Raw genomic sequence first — 17,538 nt, forward strand, 5'->3', positions numbered from 1 at the left:
ATAATTTAAATACAGCACAGGAGTGTGCCAGACTTAGCACTTCTAAGCTATTGCACACTTGACAATTATAGATATGTGTCTCTGTTTTTAATACGTGTTTTTGTGTATTTAATGTGTCTTGCTTTTAATATGTGTCTGTCTTTTTTAACTTGTCTGTCAAATCCCCTTGACCAGAGGACAATGATATCTCACTCACATGTATTCAATTGTATATTATGGAAGTGAAAATAAGTCTGATTCTGATTTTTAATCTGGTGTGATTGAGGTATCTGTCCCAGAACGCCTTGTCATGGACAAACGGCATTAATAATTATGGTCATGTTGTCATGTTATCACATGCTGGAAGGTTGGATCAAACAAAGAAATGTCTCTTCTCAGTTTACACTCAGACATACAGATAATACACCCCCTCCACCAGCCCTTCTGCTGACCCAAGTAACTGCAGGTAAAATCATCAGGGACAAGGCCCTGACATGTTCAGCTGAAGTATTTGCCCATCCTCATTCTACGCAACACTGAGTGACATCTAAGTGTGGCACTCCTAGTGAAACTGTTTTATGAAGAGTAAGTATTGTGTAACCCTGGGGTGCTTTGCAAAATGTCAAACAAATCATGATAAGGATAATAGTTTTCGGGCCGTGCACCTGCACCTGCACTTCTTTTTAAATGTAACACAAATATTTAATGGTACAATTTAATGATAGGCCCAAATATAGTTATTTTTCCTTAGGGGTTTTAGGCTTTAACAAGTGTAAAATCAGTAGGGTGTATTATGTAAGGTGTGTTTTCCTGTTGCTCTTTTCTTGCCGTGGTCCTTCATTATGAGATGGCACAAAGCAGCAACCACAATGAATGTTAATGACAGATTCGTTAGCTAATGAATTCTGCTCTCTATGTAGTGTAAATTTCAACCAACTCTCCCAGCCAGTCAGGAGAACCCTGCCCAGTTCATGCCTGTGTGTCACATTAATTGGGCTGTTCGCTTCAGTTCCCTTCCTTGTGTAGTTGTACAACACCATCAAAGGTGTTTCCTTCATCTGTATGACATGTCTCCCAGACTATAAACTCTGAAATGTATGGTATGATGTCTGTCTGTTAAGATGACAAACCTTTCTCATCTAACACTGGTATGATCAGCATTCAAGTCGTAGGTGTGGAAATTTGTTTAATAGAGTTAAAAGGGTACATGACTGCTGAACATTAATGAGGTCAACCACTGATGTTGGTCTATAAGACCTGGTTCTCCAGACCGGTCGAGTTCCAGTTCCTATTGTGCTTGAGTTGAGTTCTTCCGCACTGCAATGGGAAAACCATTTGCACTTTGTGCAAAGAGGCATGTTTAAACAGGAAGGGGCCTTACCCATTGTTTCCACAATGGCAGCACTATTGACCAAACCATAAAAAACAGCCCCAGACCAAAGGTGCACACATACTTTTGTCCATATAGTGTTAGGTTATGACACGTGGTTAATACTGTGAATGTGAATGTGTCTGTCTGAACTGACTGTTCAGTGGATGTAGAAGAGCAGTAGCACATTCAGTCAACCAATCAGCAGCCAGTATGTGAATGACCAGTGAATATGTGTACATAACAACCAATGACTGATCCCCATTGTTGACTACACAATTTATATTTTGTGTGAAAATACGCAGTGACTTTCATCAAGTGTCTAGGTAGATTTAACTTTAATTTTTCAAAATCTTTCAAAATCTTGAATAAATGTACTGGTGTCATGGATATGCAAATTAACACATGGTATAATTTCGCAACATCTACAGGCAGTAGCGATACTGTAGCTACTTTGCATTTAAAGTAGTTGGCAACAGGGCTAACCCCCTTACACATTACACATAGTCATTTGACCGATTGTTGACATAGAAATGTTAATAAGTGCAGCTTTAATGGTTTAATGATTATAATGATCATTTCAACAGAAATGTAAATGAGTGTTTAACATAGTATAGATAAATCCTGAAGGTTACCATCACACTGCAAGTCAAAGCACATGAGACATGCTTTAGCTGAACATAACCCCTACAGCAGAGTCTTGTAAGGAGTTTATGTGAAGATAATCTCTTCTGAGGTTTTGGATTCAAACCACAATACCTTCCAATCCAGAACTCAAGTAGCTTGCATAACAATATCATGTACAAAGCACAAAAACCTCCTGGCATAGAGTTTTATAATTGTTATAGAATGGATCAGAAGCTATTGTGTGTTTTTACCAGGTGTTTCTTTTTTTTGTCGCCAAGCACCTTTATTAAAATGAGGAATAAATGAGAAATCAAAGAGCTACTTAGCGTCCACCCTTGAGGGGAAGAGTGGCAGGCGAATCTTAAGTCACAGGAGTCAGGCACAGCAGACTATTAAGACTGTTCAGTGTTAAACCCATAACCTGAGGCTTTCATTTGTTTTCATTCTCTTGTAGGTAGTGACCAACTCTGAAGCCTCCACGTCATCTCCTGAAATTTGCCTATCAAGTCACCACCTGCTTTTCCCCCTTTCCTCTTAAATGCATGACTCCCCTGGCAAAACACTCCTTCGAATGCAATACAACAAAGGCGATTTCTTGGATTGGAACATGACATCTAAAAACAGGTTTGGTAGCATTCCTTGTTTGCAGTCATAGCAAAAATCATCAGTCCCAGACACTCAGAATCCAGCTGCCTGGAACGCCCTGATGGGTGTTATTTTTCCTGCTAACATTATCAATCACCGTCACCAACATCACCACCTTCTTGCCAACAGGATGACACTTCACTCAAACGGTAATGGAGTGTAATGATGGTAATTTTCCCGGCGGTACTTTCTGGCATCGTTTGGTTAGTCTGGTTAGACTGTGTGTAAGAGCTTGTTTAACTATACTTGTGGGGTCTGACAGCTTTGTGGGGAGAGTCGGGTAGTGTGTGTGTGTTTGTGTGTGTGTGTGTGTGTGTGTGTGTGTGAGTGTGTGTTTAATAATTAAAGTTTCCACACTTTTCCTTTTGCTATCTATGATGGACATTTTCTCCCTCTCTCTCCCTCTTTCTCTCTCTATCTTTTTCTAACCATACAGGTGGATGAAAACTACAACCCTGGCAAACTCTTATCAAAACGTCAGCTGGCTGCTCCTCATCTGTAATTTCAAGACAATACTTGTACAATGGTTGTAGCAGATAGCGCCGCAGGCCTTGTATTAGTAATCCCCACATCCTGGCAAAGCGATCTTTGTAAAGTACACTTGTTTACCCAATGAAGAAGTCATCTGATTAGCAAATCCTCAGATCGGGGGTTTGCTAACTGACAAAAGTGGCTCTTTGAAGTCAAAGTAGGCACAGAAACACATTAGATAAGGAAAGAATTAGATTCTCCAAACACTGAAACTGTATGTCAAAATAGATCCGGATTTAAATGTTACAATCACATTTAAAGGACCAATCACTACTTTTTTAACATAATGAATTGTAGTTGTTGTGAGCAACCATTAAAGTGAGATTATGTAACTGAGATGAAAGAAGAAATATTATTTTATAGCGATAACAAATATATATTAACAAAAGTCTATTTTCTTAATTTCTCCAGTACCACAGAACCGATTAAGATTTAAAATTTAGCCCTGGGGCCTGTCAAACGCCAGGTTTCAGTACCCATCCCTAGACAAGCATTAGCATGTTCCCAGATGTCGAGCGTGTTAATTTGTCTGTGACCTGATTCACCAACCAACCCTGTGACTTCATTTTATCTAATCATCAAGCTCAATTAAAGCACCACCTTCTACACATAATGCACAGATGAACTTGGTCTATGTGACTGGACCATTATGCTACAGTGACTTCTATCTGTGGCAAAAGTGACCACTGTTTAGCAGTATCAAAATGCAGAGCCACACTTTCTTTTTCTTTTTTTTTGATAGAGGACCAACCCATTTGTTTACATTTGTATCAAAGCTTAAACATTCAGTGGAATCCTGACACCACACCCGTAGCTTAACCAAACATACGTCTTATTATAATACCTTAAATATTTTCATAATATTACCGGTGTGTGACACTGCTGTACATGCAGTCTGCTGGCTGTAGAATATGCCTATGAAAATATACTGTATGCAAATTCCAGACACAATAAAACTATAATGTGTCTGTGCTGAAAACATAGTGCTGTAGTTGTTGGGACATATCTGTGGACAGTGTATCTAAGGAAATACTGACACCACATTAGAATATTTAGAAGATGAAACCTTTGTCCCAGACAGTCAGACACAAACACTCAGTTATTCTCTAGAACTCGCCAAGACTGTTATTGAGCAAGAGTTCACTCTGCACAGAGTGTGTCTTACTTCACTTCAGGGCAGAGTGTATGTGGAAGCAGGCTTCACATTAATTATAGTACATGTAACCTCTTATTTAAGCACCACTCACATGTCCTGTCACTGTGTCTCCCTGAACATTCGCTCCACAGCTTGTCTCCCTGTTTGAAAGCGGCTCAGTAATCCTGGATCAGAGAGCACAAAGGGCCCCAGAGTGCTGGTGATGTAAGCACTGTGTCCAGTGCCTACCCCACTGCTCTCTCCTCTCCAAAATGCGGTTTTGGGTGGTGAGGTGGGACAGGGAGGACCATCCGTATCGTGTCTGAGCCTGAAGACTACAGACTGACGTACAAGCAGTGACACTGGCAAGGTAATGGCAGCCTGTGCTGTGTCTCAGGGGCCTGCTGCTGCTGATGACCTGGATCACAGTGGGAAGGGAAAAAGTGTTGACCAGCTTGCTGTAGAGGAATGTGGCTAAGCTGTGGTGAGTGTTGGGTCGGCTCAGTGTGATCAGGCAAATAGACCGAAGGACCTTTGCTACCTGTTACCACATTTACTGTGCTTTATTCGTGGAAGGCCACCTTGTTTCAGGTGAGTATCGCTGGGTAAACATTTACCTAGTAAACGCCTCTGGCAGCGTGTGATCTCAGACTGGGTGGCAGATTGTTTGCTGTGAAAGTTCTAACTTAATATTGCTGTGTATGCATTGTGCAGCAAACATAGTAAGTCTGCTGGTCGCGAACTATCTGAATGTTTTGACCATCACAGGCTCAACCTGCTGTGCCTGTGAAATTTGACTGAGTGGAGATATCAGTGGCTCATTGTGTGTGTGTGTGTGTGTGTCGTAAACACGTGGGTGTGCACTCTGTCAGGTCAGGCATCTGTGGACTTGATGCAGGACTCCAGTCAAACGATGTGGGGTCTGAACGCCCGCTTGAAGGGCTTCCTGGAGCAGGTGAACAGGCTGCAGGAGGCCAACCGGCAGCTGGAGGCTCAGATAGCCGAGTGGGGCATCAGGAATGCCTCACGTTCCCAGGACTGGTCCCAGCAGGAGCAGACTGTGAAGGAGCTCCGTGCCCAGGTCAGACTAACATTTGTCGACATTTTTAATCATCAGTAGAACTATTGGAAAACTGTTGGAAAATGCACATCTCTTTGCCAGATAAAGGCACAAAGCAGATGTAGCAAAAATGCTACAGAGTTATTTTTTCCACTCAGGCTTTATGATTATGCTCATTCTCCATTACATCAGCTCGAGGCCGTCTTGGCCGGCAGAGAACAGGGGCAGGTGCCTATTGTTCAACAGTAATGACTGCGGTGAAAACAGGGACACAGTCAATTACCAGTGTTGATGACAGCTGCATGCAATATGTCAACAGTGTCAAATACAGGCCAGATAAGGCAGCTTAATGGCAGTGGTGCAACGATGGTTTGAGGACAGACGCCGCAATGCTGGCTCTGCTTTTAATCAGTAAAAACAACAGCTTCCTCAAATTCATAAAGTTGCTGTTGGAGCTTGATTGGGTTTGAAGCTATAAAAGATTGATTGATCTGTTAATTGTAGATCATTTTGATGTTTTTTTCCTATTAGCTAGTAAGAGAGAATCAGCAACCTAGTCTTGATATATGAAACCATTTTCAAAACGAACTTGATACTGAAGCTCATTTGTCATCAAGATAAAAGTTGACATTCTGAAGAAACACACCTTTGAAAAGGGAAATTCAAAAGCAATGTACCAAGAAAATGACATGTAAGTACCCAGATTGTACAAAAGCCCATGAGGTGAGAGGTAATGACACATCAAACAAACTTGCTGCAGAGGATTAGGAGCATATATGTGTCTAATTAAGCCTGGATCAAAGCCAGAGAGACGCAGCAAGAATGCTGGACGTCACACACAGAAAGAATGTGGAAATCTTTACTACCTTAAAGGTTGTTCCGCTCAGTAGACCATTAACGCCAACCAGTACGGTTGCTCACATGACTTGACCTGATGGTTTTCAACCGCTGCGTGGTGTTAGAATCACTTTCTGCTTGAAGCACACAAAGGTGTTTTAATGACTCCCTTGTTTCTCGTTGCATACCATGTCACTCAGCTTTGACAGATGAGCCCACAACCATGACAGGCACAAGAGAAAACCCTGCTAGTTTAATTGCTCACCAATCCACAATAATGGGTGTATACTAATGTTTATGGTATAAATGTTATGGAATATTCCATGTTATCTTTGTCTTTTCCTCAACATGGGTGTGTCTTGTTCTTAAAGTGTTGCACTCCTAAGAAAACAAAGGGAAATTAGGGTGTGTTAACATTTTTATGTTAGGTGGTTAAATATGAGGAGCCATTTGGTTTTTGTAATATCCAGATGGCTTTTTGGCCTAAACGGTGAGAATCAAATGAAAAAAGTCTGCTGCCTTTGCTGAACATATAAATACAGTTTGTTGGCTGTGTTGAAGAAAGATGCTGGCTGTGTTTCATGTACAGTATGTATAGAACAGTATGTATACAATATGTACTCTTTAGCATTGATAGACCATCTGAGCCTGCAGGTGAGGTGAGGTGAGGTGAAGGGAGACAAACACTATGCACAATGCCGATTTGTTTTGAAGAGAGGTACAGTTGTTGCTGTAAAGGGTTACAAGACTCTCCAAAGGGCTTTTAGTTTGAAATTTGGGATACAGGAAGTGGATACATGTGAACACATCCAACGAGAAGGAGAATATGGCCTAAAATTGGGTTCAATAAGATTTTGAGCTTGTAAAATGATGTTCATAATGATGTTCACAAAAAAACAGAGTTTACAGTTGTAAAGCTGTCAAATAAATCTGCAGGAGAAATTCAGTTTCATGTGTAGAAAATATTTGTATTAAAAAAAAAAAGACAAAGTTCCCACACTAGCTGTGTCTCAATTCAGGGGCCAAACCTTGTAGACTGCTTAGTCCGAACCAAGGTGAGACGATCTGGTCTACGGAGGATTTCGTATTTTTCCACAGCCGCTAATTGGAGCTCACAGAAGAGACAGTAAGAAGAGAAAAGTAAAGAGAGGAGAGAGAAAGGTATATTTAACTAGCTAGTTTCCCCAACAGCACAATAATCATATCGCATGTAACATACAATTTATTGCTTGTGTTAAACACAATAAGTATTACTCGAGCACATGTCTTCAACTTGACAGTTTAAAAGATGTACATGTGGTGATTTTACTTTCTTTCCACTGCACATACAGTGATTCACAGGCTGAATTCCATTTAGCAGCATCAGTTTCAGGATCCTGGTATAATTCACTTACTGCGACCCTTGAACTGAGACATTTTTAATCTTATTAGTGACACTTTTGCTTTTTCTGCTATGACAAGTTAAATTGTCTTTTGTGAAAAAGGCCTTTTGAATTATTGTCTAGACAACAAACATACACGTGGAACTGAAAAGTAACTTGTCATAATGATACAGGACATAATTTTGAGATCTCAGTTTGAGCCCATTTCACTTTCAGTGTTAGAGAATACAGCCTTCCATCTGAACACAACCTCCTGTTTGTTGGATATCATACACCCACCACACTGCTTAAGGATGTTTTTCCCACCATCGGCCATGTTATTTTAGAATTTTTTAAGAATTATTTGGCCTCTGGCTCTTCAGACTGTTTTAAACATGCAGTTGCCATTGCTCATCCAATGTGGACGCTCTATCCTGAAGTAATTACAGACTTTTCCACAAATTGTCTTTAATCAAAGGTTCTTGAGAAAGTAATCTCATCCCAATTGACATCTTTTATGAACAGAAATAATGTTTCTAATAGTTTCCAGTCTGATGTCAGAGCCCACCATAGTACCGGGACAGCTCTTATCAATGTTACCAATGACTTGCTATTATTGGTTGCTGACAATGGTTACTGCTCACTTTTAGTTTGATATGGTCGATCATAGTATCCTCCTACATTGGGTGGAAACACGGGAAGGCATTAATGGCTCGGCCCTTACACTATTAAACTATAATATTATCATTATTGTCATTATTATTATCATTATTATTATCATTATGTTTATTATTACCATCATTATTATAATTATTATAATTATTATCACTATTATTATTATTGTTGTTATTATTGTCATAAATCAAAATACAGTATTTGCAAGTGGTGATGTAGGACATGCATCATTCAATGCTCATAAATGCATTCAAGACTTTTACTTCTCTTCTTTAATGGACTTCTGTAATGGCCACTGCCAGGCCACCTCACCAGTTTATCATAGAACAAAATCTCTTTGACAGCTAAAAAACTGCATGTTGTCTTTGCACTTTCCTTGATCTAATCTGATGTTATTGTGCTAAATTTTCAGGTTGGTAAACTGCTGATGGAGAACGCCCAGCTGGCATTACAGTCTGACAGCATGAAGTCCAAAGCTGCTGCTGTCCAGGCCAGGTCAGCTGTGTTTGGCTGTTGTTTTCCTGAAAGCTCTAACACTCCCCTCCCTCACTCAATACAGGCGAGCCCTTATTGATCATCATATTAGGCATGAGATCACATCCCATAAGCATGCACTCATTCATACAGTTTATATTCAGTGATCAGATAAAAATACAAGTTTCTGCCAGGAAAAGTGTGGGATTATCAATACTGAGCCATAAAACACCACAATATGCAAAACAAAGCTGTGGAATAACTATCAACAGTTTCCTGTTTTCATCCTGCTGCAGTGCATTTCTAGTCCTCTGTTATCTAACTCAGGCCAGTTCCCGCTCCTGTGAGCCAACCTGCATATAAATCCAGGCCGGGCTTTGTGCTGCGTCTGCAGTTTCACTTATGTATTGATGCAGAGTGACACTGAGCCCACCACCACCCCTCCCTCACACACACACACACACACACACACACACACACACACACACACACACACACACACACCACCCCTCTGCTGTCAGCCATTAACCCATGAAGGACAGTGGCAACGCACTGGAGCTTGAAATAAATACACCTGTTCTATTTATAGCTCCACCTGATGTGTCTCCTGACCAGCTGAGTGTAACTGTAAAATTCTGGACTATGCTTATGACACACTTAGGATGATGTCTAGTTCTTTTTACTTGTAGTTATGATTTCACAGGCATAGGTGGTCGGTGTATGATTATTAGCTATTATTGCAATCTCTTTCAGATCAACTTAAAATGGATACTTGGCACGACTTAAGAATGTATCACTTTAAATAAATGTATCTTCTCCTATATGATTGTCTTGACTGTGACATATTACCTCCCTTTCTTCATATAAGGTTTATAAAATAAACCCCTGTTGGCATTGCAGGTGTGAAACAGAGGAGCGCAACACCCGGCATCTGGAGCAACAGGTGGCTCTGCTCAGGGAGTCAAAGACGAAGGCAGATCAGAGCAGCATGACGCTGCAGGCAGACTTTCACCGTTCCATGACAGAGCTGCAGAAGATGCACCAGGAGTATGAGGTCACTAAATGTACTGCAAATGCTCATTATGACATCTTTTTCTGTGGTTTCCCAGCTCATCTGTCTGCCTGTTTTACTGTACCGACATCTTTCTATCTGCCTGTCACACTACAACCTTTTTTATTTTGAAGCACACTTTTTTCATACATGCAATAAAAATCACTTTACCATGAGAGCCTGACAGTGGAAAGTGGAAGTGAAAGCTTTGCTTGGTGGAGGATTTGTGTGCCTCAGTATCTCTTGAACCTTGCAAGCAACACCATGTGGCTGCAAATATGAGACATGTTTGGGTCAGTGTCTTGTGGACAAGAGCTTGTTGCAGGACCGACTGAGTTGTTTTAGACATTAGGTGAAATCACCTGGTTAACTGGTGGACAGGGATGGAGCTTCTTTTTGAAGTTTGCTGAAGATTGAGCAGGTAGAGATTGTTGGACTCACTTATATTTGCTCTAGAACCAAACACCTATTAGGACTGGTCTCTCTTCAACTCAGGGGTAACACAGGCTGAAAGGCACTCACATACCTCGAGCAGGCTCTCATGGTGGATAGAGGGTTGTATTCAGTCTTCTCAGAGAGATCATTGCAGATGAAGTACCACGGGTGTACAGAAACATTAATGTTAGTAATAACATCCAGAGGGCAGTGATTGGGAGGAATCGTCTGATCTTGTCTTAATCCAAGTGCGGAGTAGAGCAGATTGGACAAGTGAGTGACTTGAAGCAATATTTTCTTCACTTGTGAAGAAAAGTGCTGAGGTTTTAGTTGGTAATGAGTTAGATCAGATAGTGGGAAGCCTGCTTTCTACATTGGTTGAAATAATTTAATCTAGTTTTCCTTTTAAGAAAGTTTTTTTTGTTTATTTTGTTTGTAAAACCGTGCACATACAGTGTTTATTGGGCATGCTACTCGTATGATAGATAGATAGATAGATAGATAGATATAGATAGATAGATAGATAGATAGATAGATAGATAGATAGATAGATACTTTATTTATCCCCTAGATTAAATTCATCTTTACATCATTCTGGCCGCCAATGAAATATTTCATATTTCAAGTACTTAATGGATTGACATAAAATTTAGTCCGTTTCCCCCCAGGATGGATTTTAATAATTTTAATGATCCCTTAATTGTTCATCCAGCACTATCTTCTGGTAAAAATGATACGGATTAGGTGCTGTTCCATTAGCCTTTACTCTGTGTTTAGTGCAAATGGCAAATGTTAGCATGCTGACACACTTACTTAACTAAGATGAACATGGTAAACATTGTACCTGCTTACCATTATCATGTTAGCATTAGCATTGCAAACATGCTAATGCATGCTGACATTAGCGTTTAGCTCAAAGCTGAATGCTATTGCTGAGGTCCAGCCTCACAGAGGTGCTAGCATGGCTAAGACTCTGCGACTTGCTTTGTACTATAGTGAAATTGTGATATAATGTGCTTATTACAAGCACACAAGTCTGAGTCGAACCGATAACAGCTGGTTAGCCAGAAGCTACATGAGGCCTGTGAGGATCCATTTGTCACCTAAACATTGAGCCAGTTTGGTATGAGATACCAAAATACGTTGGTAGTACCTCCCCTTCCGCTACGTAGCGAAGATGGCGACCAGAGGGTGAGAAATGTCCATCATTCCAAACTCAACTTTTTGACCATTTGGGGTGAACGTGTGTGTGTGTGTGTGTGTGTGTGTGTGTGTGTGTGTGTGTGTGTGTGTGTGTGTGTGTGTGTGTGCGTGTGTTTACACGCATGTGTGACTAAAACATCTCCTGATTCCTCTCATCTCTTCACTCTTACCTCATCTACCCCTCCTCTTTCCACCCCCCCTTATCTTAATTTTCTCATTCCTGCTGACTAATGCCTCCTCCCCTCTCCTACTTTCCTGCATATACACACATATATACACACATACATACACACAAGCACACACACACACACACACACACACAGACATGTATGTAGGGCTCAATGACCAATTTTTCTTTTTCTCCTGCCTCTGCATTGCGTTGACTGCCTCGCTGCCCTCTGCCATACACACACACACACACACACACACACACACACACACACACATTCTCTTGCCCTTTTTCTCCTTTGCATTCACTCAGACTGTAAGTCAAACTAATTTCATCTCTCTGTCTTGTTTTTCTTTTGTACTTCTATCCCTTTACATCATTCACTATCTTCTCACCCTATCTTTGTCTCCCTCTCTCTCTCTCTCTCTCTCTCTCTCTCTCACTCTCTCTCTCTCTCTCTTTCTCTGTCTTTCTCTCCCCCCTCCCTCCCCCTCTTGCTCCTTCTGGTTGGCTGTTTGCAGGCAGCCCAGGCTCTGCAGCTGCAGCGGGCCGGCTCCTGTGATGCCCTGTTAGCAACAACCACAGCAGCAGCAGCAGGAGGGGTGGAGGAGGATGGCACAGGGATGGAGCTCACCCAGCTCCTCGACCGAATCAGAGCGCAGTGCGACCATAACAGACTTCCCGGCCCTGGTGAGAGACACCATGGCCTGGGCGCAGTCTCAAATCCACCTCCCGGCTTGGTCGGGCCTAGCCGCTCTGGAGCCGGAGCTGCAGCAGCAGCATCATCCAGAACACACAGAGGAGCTCTCAGTGAGGTATGTATCTCATCCTGCATCTTCACTTCATCTTTTTTTTCTCTGTACCTCTCTCGTGTTGTCCTGGCCCACCGCCAGGCAGACACACCCTCAAGACCAACTCCAAGCCATAGGCAAGGCTGACTGATGTATGTGCTCGACTTGAGTAAAATGGTTAGTGGTGTGTTTGATGACTGTGTTGAAAGGATGTAAGCTTAGGACACATGAGCCTCTCCCTCCTCTCTGCGCTCTCTGTGTATGTGTGCGTCTGTATATGCTTGCTTGCAGCTTTTTGCATGACTTAGCATGATTGCAGTCTCACTCTTTTCATCTACATACTTTACTATTACAGTAGTGTGTTACAACATACGATCAGTTACTACTCTGTGTGAATGATTCCTGATCTTCATTAAATATTTATGAGCCAAATTACAACCGAAGCATTCTCATCTATCCTGCAGATTTGTTTTTATCCTTCATCTAATAATAGCAGGACTTACTGAGCTGAAGTAGGAGCTTTTCTATTGTATTATTATCCCAGTGTTCCTGTGCCACAGCACAATGACTTTGGTCTGACAGTGACAATAAAGTGCTTTCGCCAAGGGCCGCAAGCGACCACAGTGCTAAATCAGAGCAGGTTTTATGAAATGCTGTTATTTACATCAGACGCACTCTGTCTGTCCTACTAAGGTAACCTCTGCACAATGCTGCAGTTAAATACCTGCATGATGTCCATAATAATATCGTATATAAATAATATACACGGGAAACCTGTTCTCCCTGTGAACAGTTTTTTACTTCCTACTTCCATGAGTTGCAAAGGCTGGGAAGTAAAGTGCAAAACCTGATGCAGACACCACCATAATTTTCAATGACATTAAAGCTCTTTTTAAGTTTAAAGCTGCCATGTGGAGTTTTCTTGCAAACAAACAAAAGTTCTAATTACATTCAGTGTTTCTCACCGAAACATGCTGTGTATCCGTGAAGTATGACAAACATGTGGAACGCATTGTGTTGCTTTATAACATTTGCAATACAAATCAGGTTTATATATATATATTTTAAATCCTGCTTTGTTTACATCCGTGTATGATAGTTTGCCTTCTTCTTCTACACTGACTTTGTAGGCGCATCACTACATTTCATTGCCTGTTACCGCTGCATCATGAACATGTGTCCTGAAGCATGGATATGATATTAACCCAACAGGAGCATTACTAGTGGTGAAAATCTCCACAGGGTACCTTTAAATTGTTCAGATATAATCTCTGTAATGGTATATAATATAAACTGTGAATCAGCAACAGTATATACAGATGTACAAACACCAGACAAGTGATGTCTGAAATATAACCTGAGATACTTAAGTATCTCTTAATTAAGTATTTTTATAGTGAGTTATTTTTCTTGGATCTAAATACATCCTCCACCGCTATCTGAGATGACAGATGGAATGATAATTCAACTCCCTCTGAAACTTAACCCCAAACAGTAAGTTCTTGAGGAAAATGTCTGATGTAACCAGTAATAAATTGCTGATGTTGCTGATATTCTCTGCCTAAATTTGCCTACTGCATAATTCTCTTATTAATTAAATAACATTTAATGCAGTTAAAGAGAAAGAGAGAATCATTGGACTAAGAAATCAGACAATAACTTAGATATAACACGGAGGAGTCAACCTGTTTTGTTTTTACTGTCAAAATATTGTCATAACTGTGCTGAGACAGTTTGACTGCTTCATTGCATTTGAAAGAGGACAAAGATGAATGGTTTGAAAGGCCTAACAGCTGTACAGTGTGTTAACACAACTCGTACGGTACAGCTGTGTGTACACGCAGGCTTGCATGTCTGCTCCACTGTCTGTTTACTTAAACTGAAGTGCACACTATCAACAGCACCACCTGAGGCTGCCTCTCCACTGGCTGTTTGACTGAGTGCCAGTTACCCATAAGGTGTGTGTCAGTGCGTGAGGTGGTTGTATGTGCTTCTCATAAGGCCTGACTTGTTTATCCGATACAGACGTTCATTTCAAGAATTAACCATTAGCACACGAACACATTTGGTAAACAGTTATTTGGTTAGAAACGCAGTTCTTCTATCTTATCTCAAGGTTAAAGACTTGTGTTGTTGTGTTTGCTAGTGAATAGAATTTAAAATGAGTGAGAGAGTGTGTGTGTTCGGCTGCGTGTGTTTGGCTGCGTGGGTGGCGGTGGTGGTGCTGCTGGGGTTCTTGTACCTCTTTTAAAGTGTGTGATCCCCGTCACCTCACCCAGGAGGAGGCAGCGTGGGCTCAGGTGAGCCTCGGCGGCGCTGCCCTGAGGGAGGCGCGGGCCGAGCTAGCTGAGGCCAGGAAGCAGTGGCACTCCCTGCAGGTGGAGATTGAGACTCTGCATGCCTTGGTAAGACACACATCATCACGCATCACCAGGGCTAACTCCCCAATTATCACACAACTTGAATCCTATTAATCTTAAGTATTGGACAGAGTAGAATCCAAGATGAAAAGTCAGGAGATCACCAAAGTTATTAAAAATCCATCCTGAATGTCTGCACCACGTTGACAGTTCATCCAATAGTTTTTCAGGTATTTCACTCTAAACCACAGATGTCAGCCTCATCATGGTTCTAGCAGAAAAGTAAGCAGATCACTGAAGTCAGTAGGATTCATCCCCCAGGGACCATGATTGTCTGTACAAAACTGAACCGCAATCAATTAAACAGACTTCGTCAGTCTGGACCAAAGTGATGGAGAGACTGATAGGCATTAGCGTCCCGAGAGCCTGGCTGCTAGCATGATGAAAAACCAATAATGTAACAACCTGTTTACAATGAAATAAAATGTTGAGTAACTAATGTAACTTTAATCTTATAATTACATATATTACATACATAAACACAAGATATATATTCTTTGGTGGTTATCACATTTGAATTTAAATTTTAAACAATAAATAATATGATATGAATGATTGCAAGTGTTTCATGGATACATTTTTCATAAGCTTCAACATTTCACATCCTCAAACATGAATTTGTACTGTTGCACTCCTGGTGGTGGGAAGCCAGTGAGGGATTATGTTCACTATACTTACTATACTATATTATAACATTATTAGTTTCAACACGCTTCTATGAACCCAGTGTTATTTAAAAACATAAATATTATAACTGTATATTATATAACTGCCCAGGCATTATGCTAATAGCCCCTGGCCTCTTGCTGTCCAGGAGAAAGGCCTGGAGAGCTCCTTGCAGCACACCCAGCGAATGTACTCCAACCAGCTGCAGGACCTTTCCCAGGTGATCGTCGGGTTGGAGAGTGAACTGGAGCAGGTGAGGGATGGTCTGGCCACCCAGCGTCAGCGCCACAGCCAGCTCCTCAACACCAAGATGAGGCTGGAGCGAGAGATCGCCACGTACCGACGTCTGCTGGAGCGGGAGGAGGGCAGGTGAGAGCAAGAGGCAGAGAAAGGGATGGAAAGATTAGAGGAACCAGGAAGGAATAATTCTGTGGGAATTTTGTGGTTTTAGTGTCAAACAGGAAATACATTTTTACTATTCAGTTGAAAAGGATTCCTCTGCATACTTGCAAGGGAAAAGTATACATCACACACACACTGATAAACTGACAAAAGTAAGACAGAAACTTGTTCCTCAGCACTTGACAAGGAAGTTAACAAAATTATTTCTTAATCATGTCCTTTATTTGGCTGTCAGACAGTGTCATGTGTTATGTGTTGTGTCTTACCCTGGATTAGGTGGATTTGATCTGTATAGAAAATGAAAATCCACAATAATTGCAGGTCAAGACAAACTAAGGCTGTAGAGTCCTCCCACACAACAGAGTGACATGCAGTAACGGTGATTGGAAATTGAACATATATGTTTCATAGAAAGCACAAACAATAAATTAAGTGAAGCTGACAAACTTTCTGCCACTGAATTGTAACCTAAAAATCCAGCTTTGTCTGTAATCAAACAAGATGATAGAACCCAGACAGTCTGTCAGCATCACGCTGTTTTATTAGGGAATGTTCCATTCTTTTTCCATGGCCTTTAATTATCCTCACATGCAATGTGGACTCACATCAACCTCCAGTGCAGTTTCATACGTTTGCTTGCGTCAACCATATGATTGTAATTTTATAGTTTGTGGAAGGTAATTTTGTTTTATGACTCCTGTAAGGGGTAACAGAGTGATTGATGTGCCGCTTTTGGTTTTCCTCATTTCTTTAGATTGCAGAAGCTTTTCATTCCTAGTCTGACTTTGACTGATGTTATTGATGCAAGGAGAGACAGGACTTGGCATCTGAAATTTGCATTGTTTGTTCATATTTGAGAAGGGTGGCGACTGAGTGGGTAGCAAGCGGAGGCTCAAAGGGCTGTGTGACAAATACAAGAAAGAGAAGAGAACATCCTCATACAGTAGAAAAGAGTCTTTCTTACTGAAACATCAACAACCATATAACCACAGAGGTTTCTGAGTTGGGTATGTCTGCAAATTCACCAAATAAAGGGCACAAAAGATGACTCTGATGATCCAGGCTGTGCAAAGAGAGATCATGTGTATTCATGGTTGAGGACTCTTTATCCCCACCACATGAAGACACACATTGGGGCTAATATTTTAGCACAATGCTAAGATAACAGAATCAAGTGTCTACAGCCTCGTTAGTAGCTCTGTGAGGCAGCACCTATGCACAGTCGTGATCACAGTGAGAATGAAAACATGCTGATGTGTAACAGGCATAATGTTTACGGTGCTCATCATATTAGCATGCCAACCTTTGCAATGTAGCAGTAAACACAAACTGCAGCTGAAGCTAATGGGAATGTTGTAAATTTTGCAGATATTGAGTCATTCCCTGATGAAAACTCAGAGGATAGCCAAAGTTACTACAATTCATCCTGAGGGGAACATGAATGTCTGAGCCCAAGGTAAATAAGTAAAAACTAAAACATAGTCATATAAAAATAGTATAAAATAAAATATTAATAATAATACTAAAGACCTAGTAAGTGATTACAAAAATGTACAAAATGCAAATGTACAAAAAGTAGAATCGCCAGGACTCTTTAACATTAGCATACAAAGTTGAAAGTGGGGAGAGTCCTGTCCAGTTGAACTCACAGGGATCATGAAGAAAGCACTGGGGTGCAGAGTCCAGTGTCTCACAGAGATGGAGTGGA

General features: G+C 41.1%; 1 protein-coding gene across 3 annotated transcripts in view; it reads left to right on the top strand.

Moving 5' to 3' along the window:
- Positions 1-17,538, top strand: part of krt222 (keratin 222) — a 28,683-nt gene that overhangs the window by 3,901 nt on the left and 7,244 nt on the right. The window contains exons 2-9 of one of the 3 annotated variants that reach the window (XM_056373016.1): positions 2,430-2,599; positions 3,057-4,877; positions 5,159-5,367; positions 8,632-8,714; positions 9,594-9,747; positions 12,073-12,366; positions 14,622-14,747; positions 15,577-15,797. In XM_056373016.1, the coding sequence (XP_056228991.1) occupies positions 5,179-5,367; positions 8,632-8,714; positions 9,594-9,747; positions 12,073-12,366; positions 14,622-14,747; positions 15,577-15,797 (1,067 nt within the window). In that variant the 5' untranslated portion in view covers positions 2,430-2,599; positions 3,057-4,877; positions 5,159-5,178. The remainder of the gene's footprint in view (positions 1-2,429; positions 2,600-3,056; positions 4,878-5,158; positions 5,368-8,631; positions 8,715-9,593; positions 9,748-12,072; positions 12,367-14,621; positions 14,748-15,576; positions 15,798-17,538) is intronic. The other 2 variants (XM_056373018.1, XM_056373017.1) reach the window with 2 other exon arrangements.

The sequence above is a fragment of the Seriola aureovittata genome, chromosome 3 (genome assembly GCF_021018895.1).
Source record: "Seriola aureovittata isolate HTS-2021-v1 ecotype China chromosome 3, ASM2101889v1, whole genome shotgun sequence".
NCBI classification, from domain to species: domain Eukaryota; kingdom Metazoa; phylum Chordata; class Actinopteri; order Carangiformes; family Carangidae; genus Seriola; species Seriola aureovittata.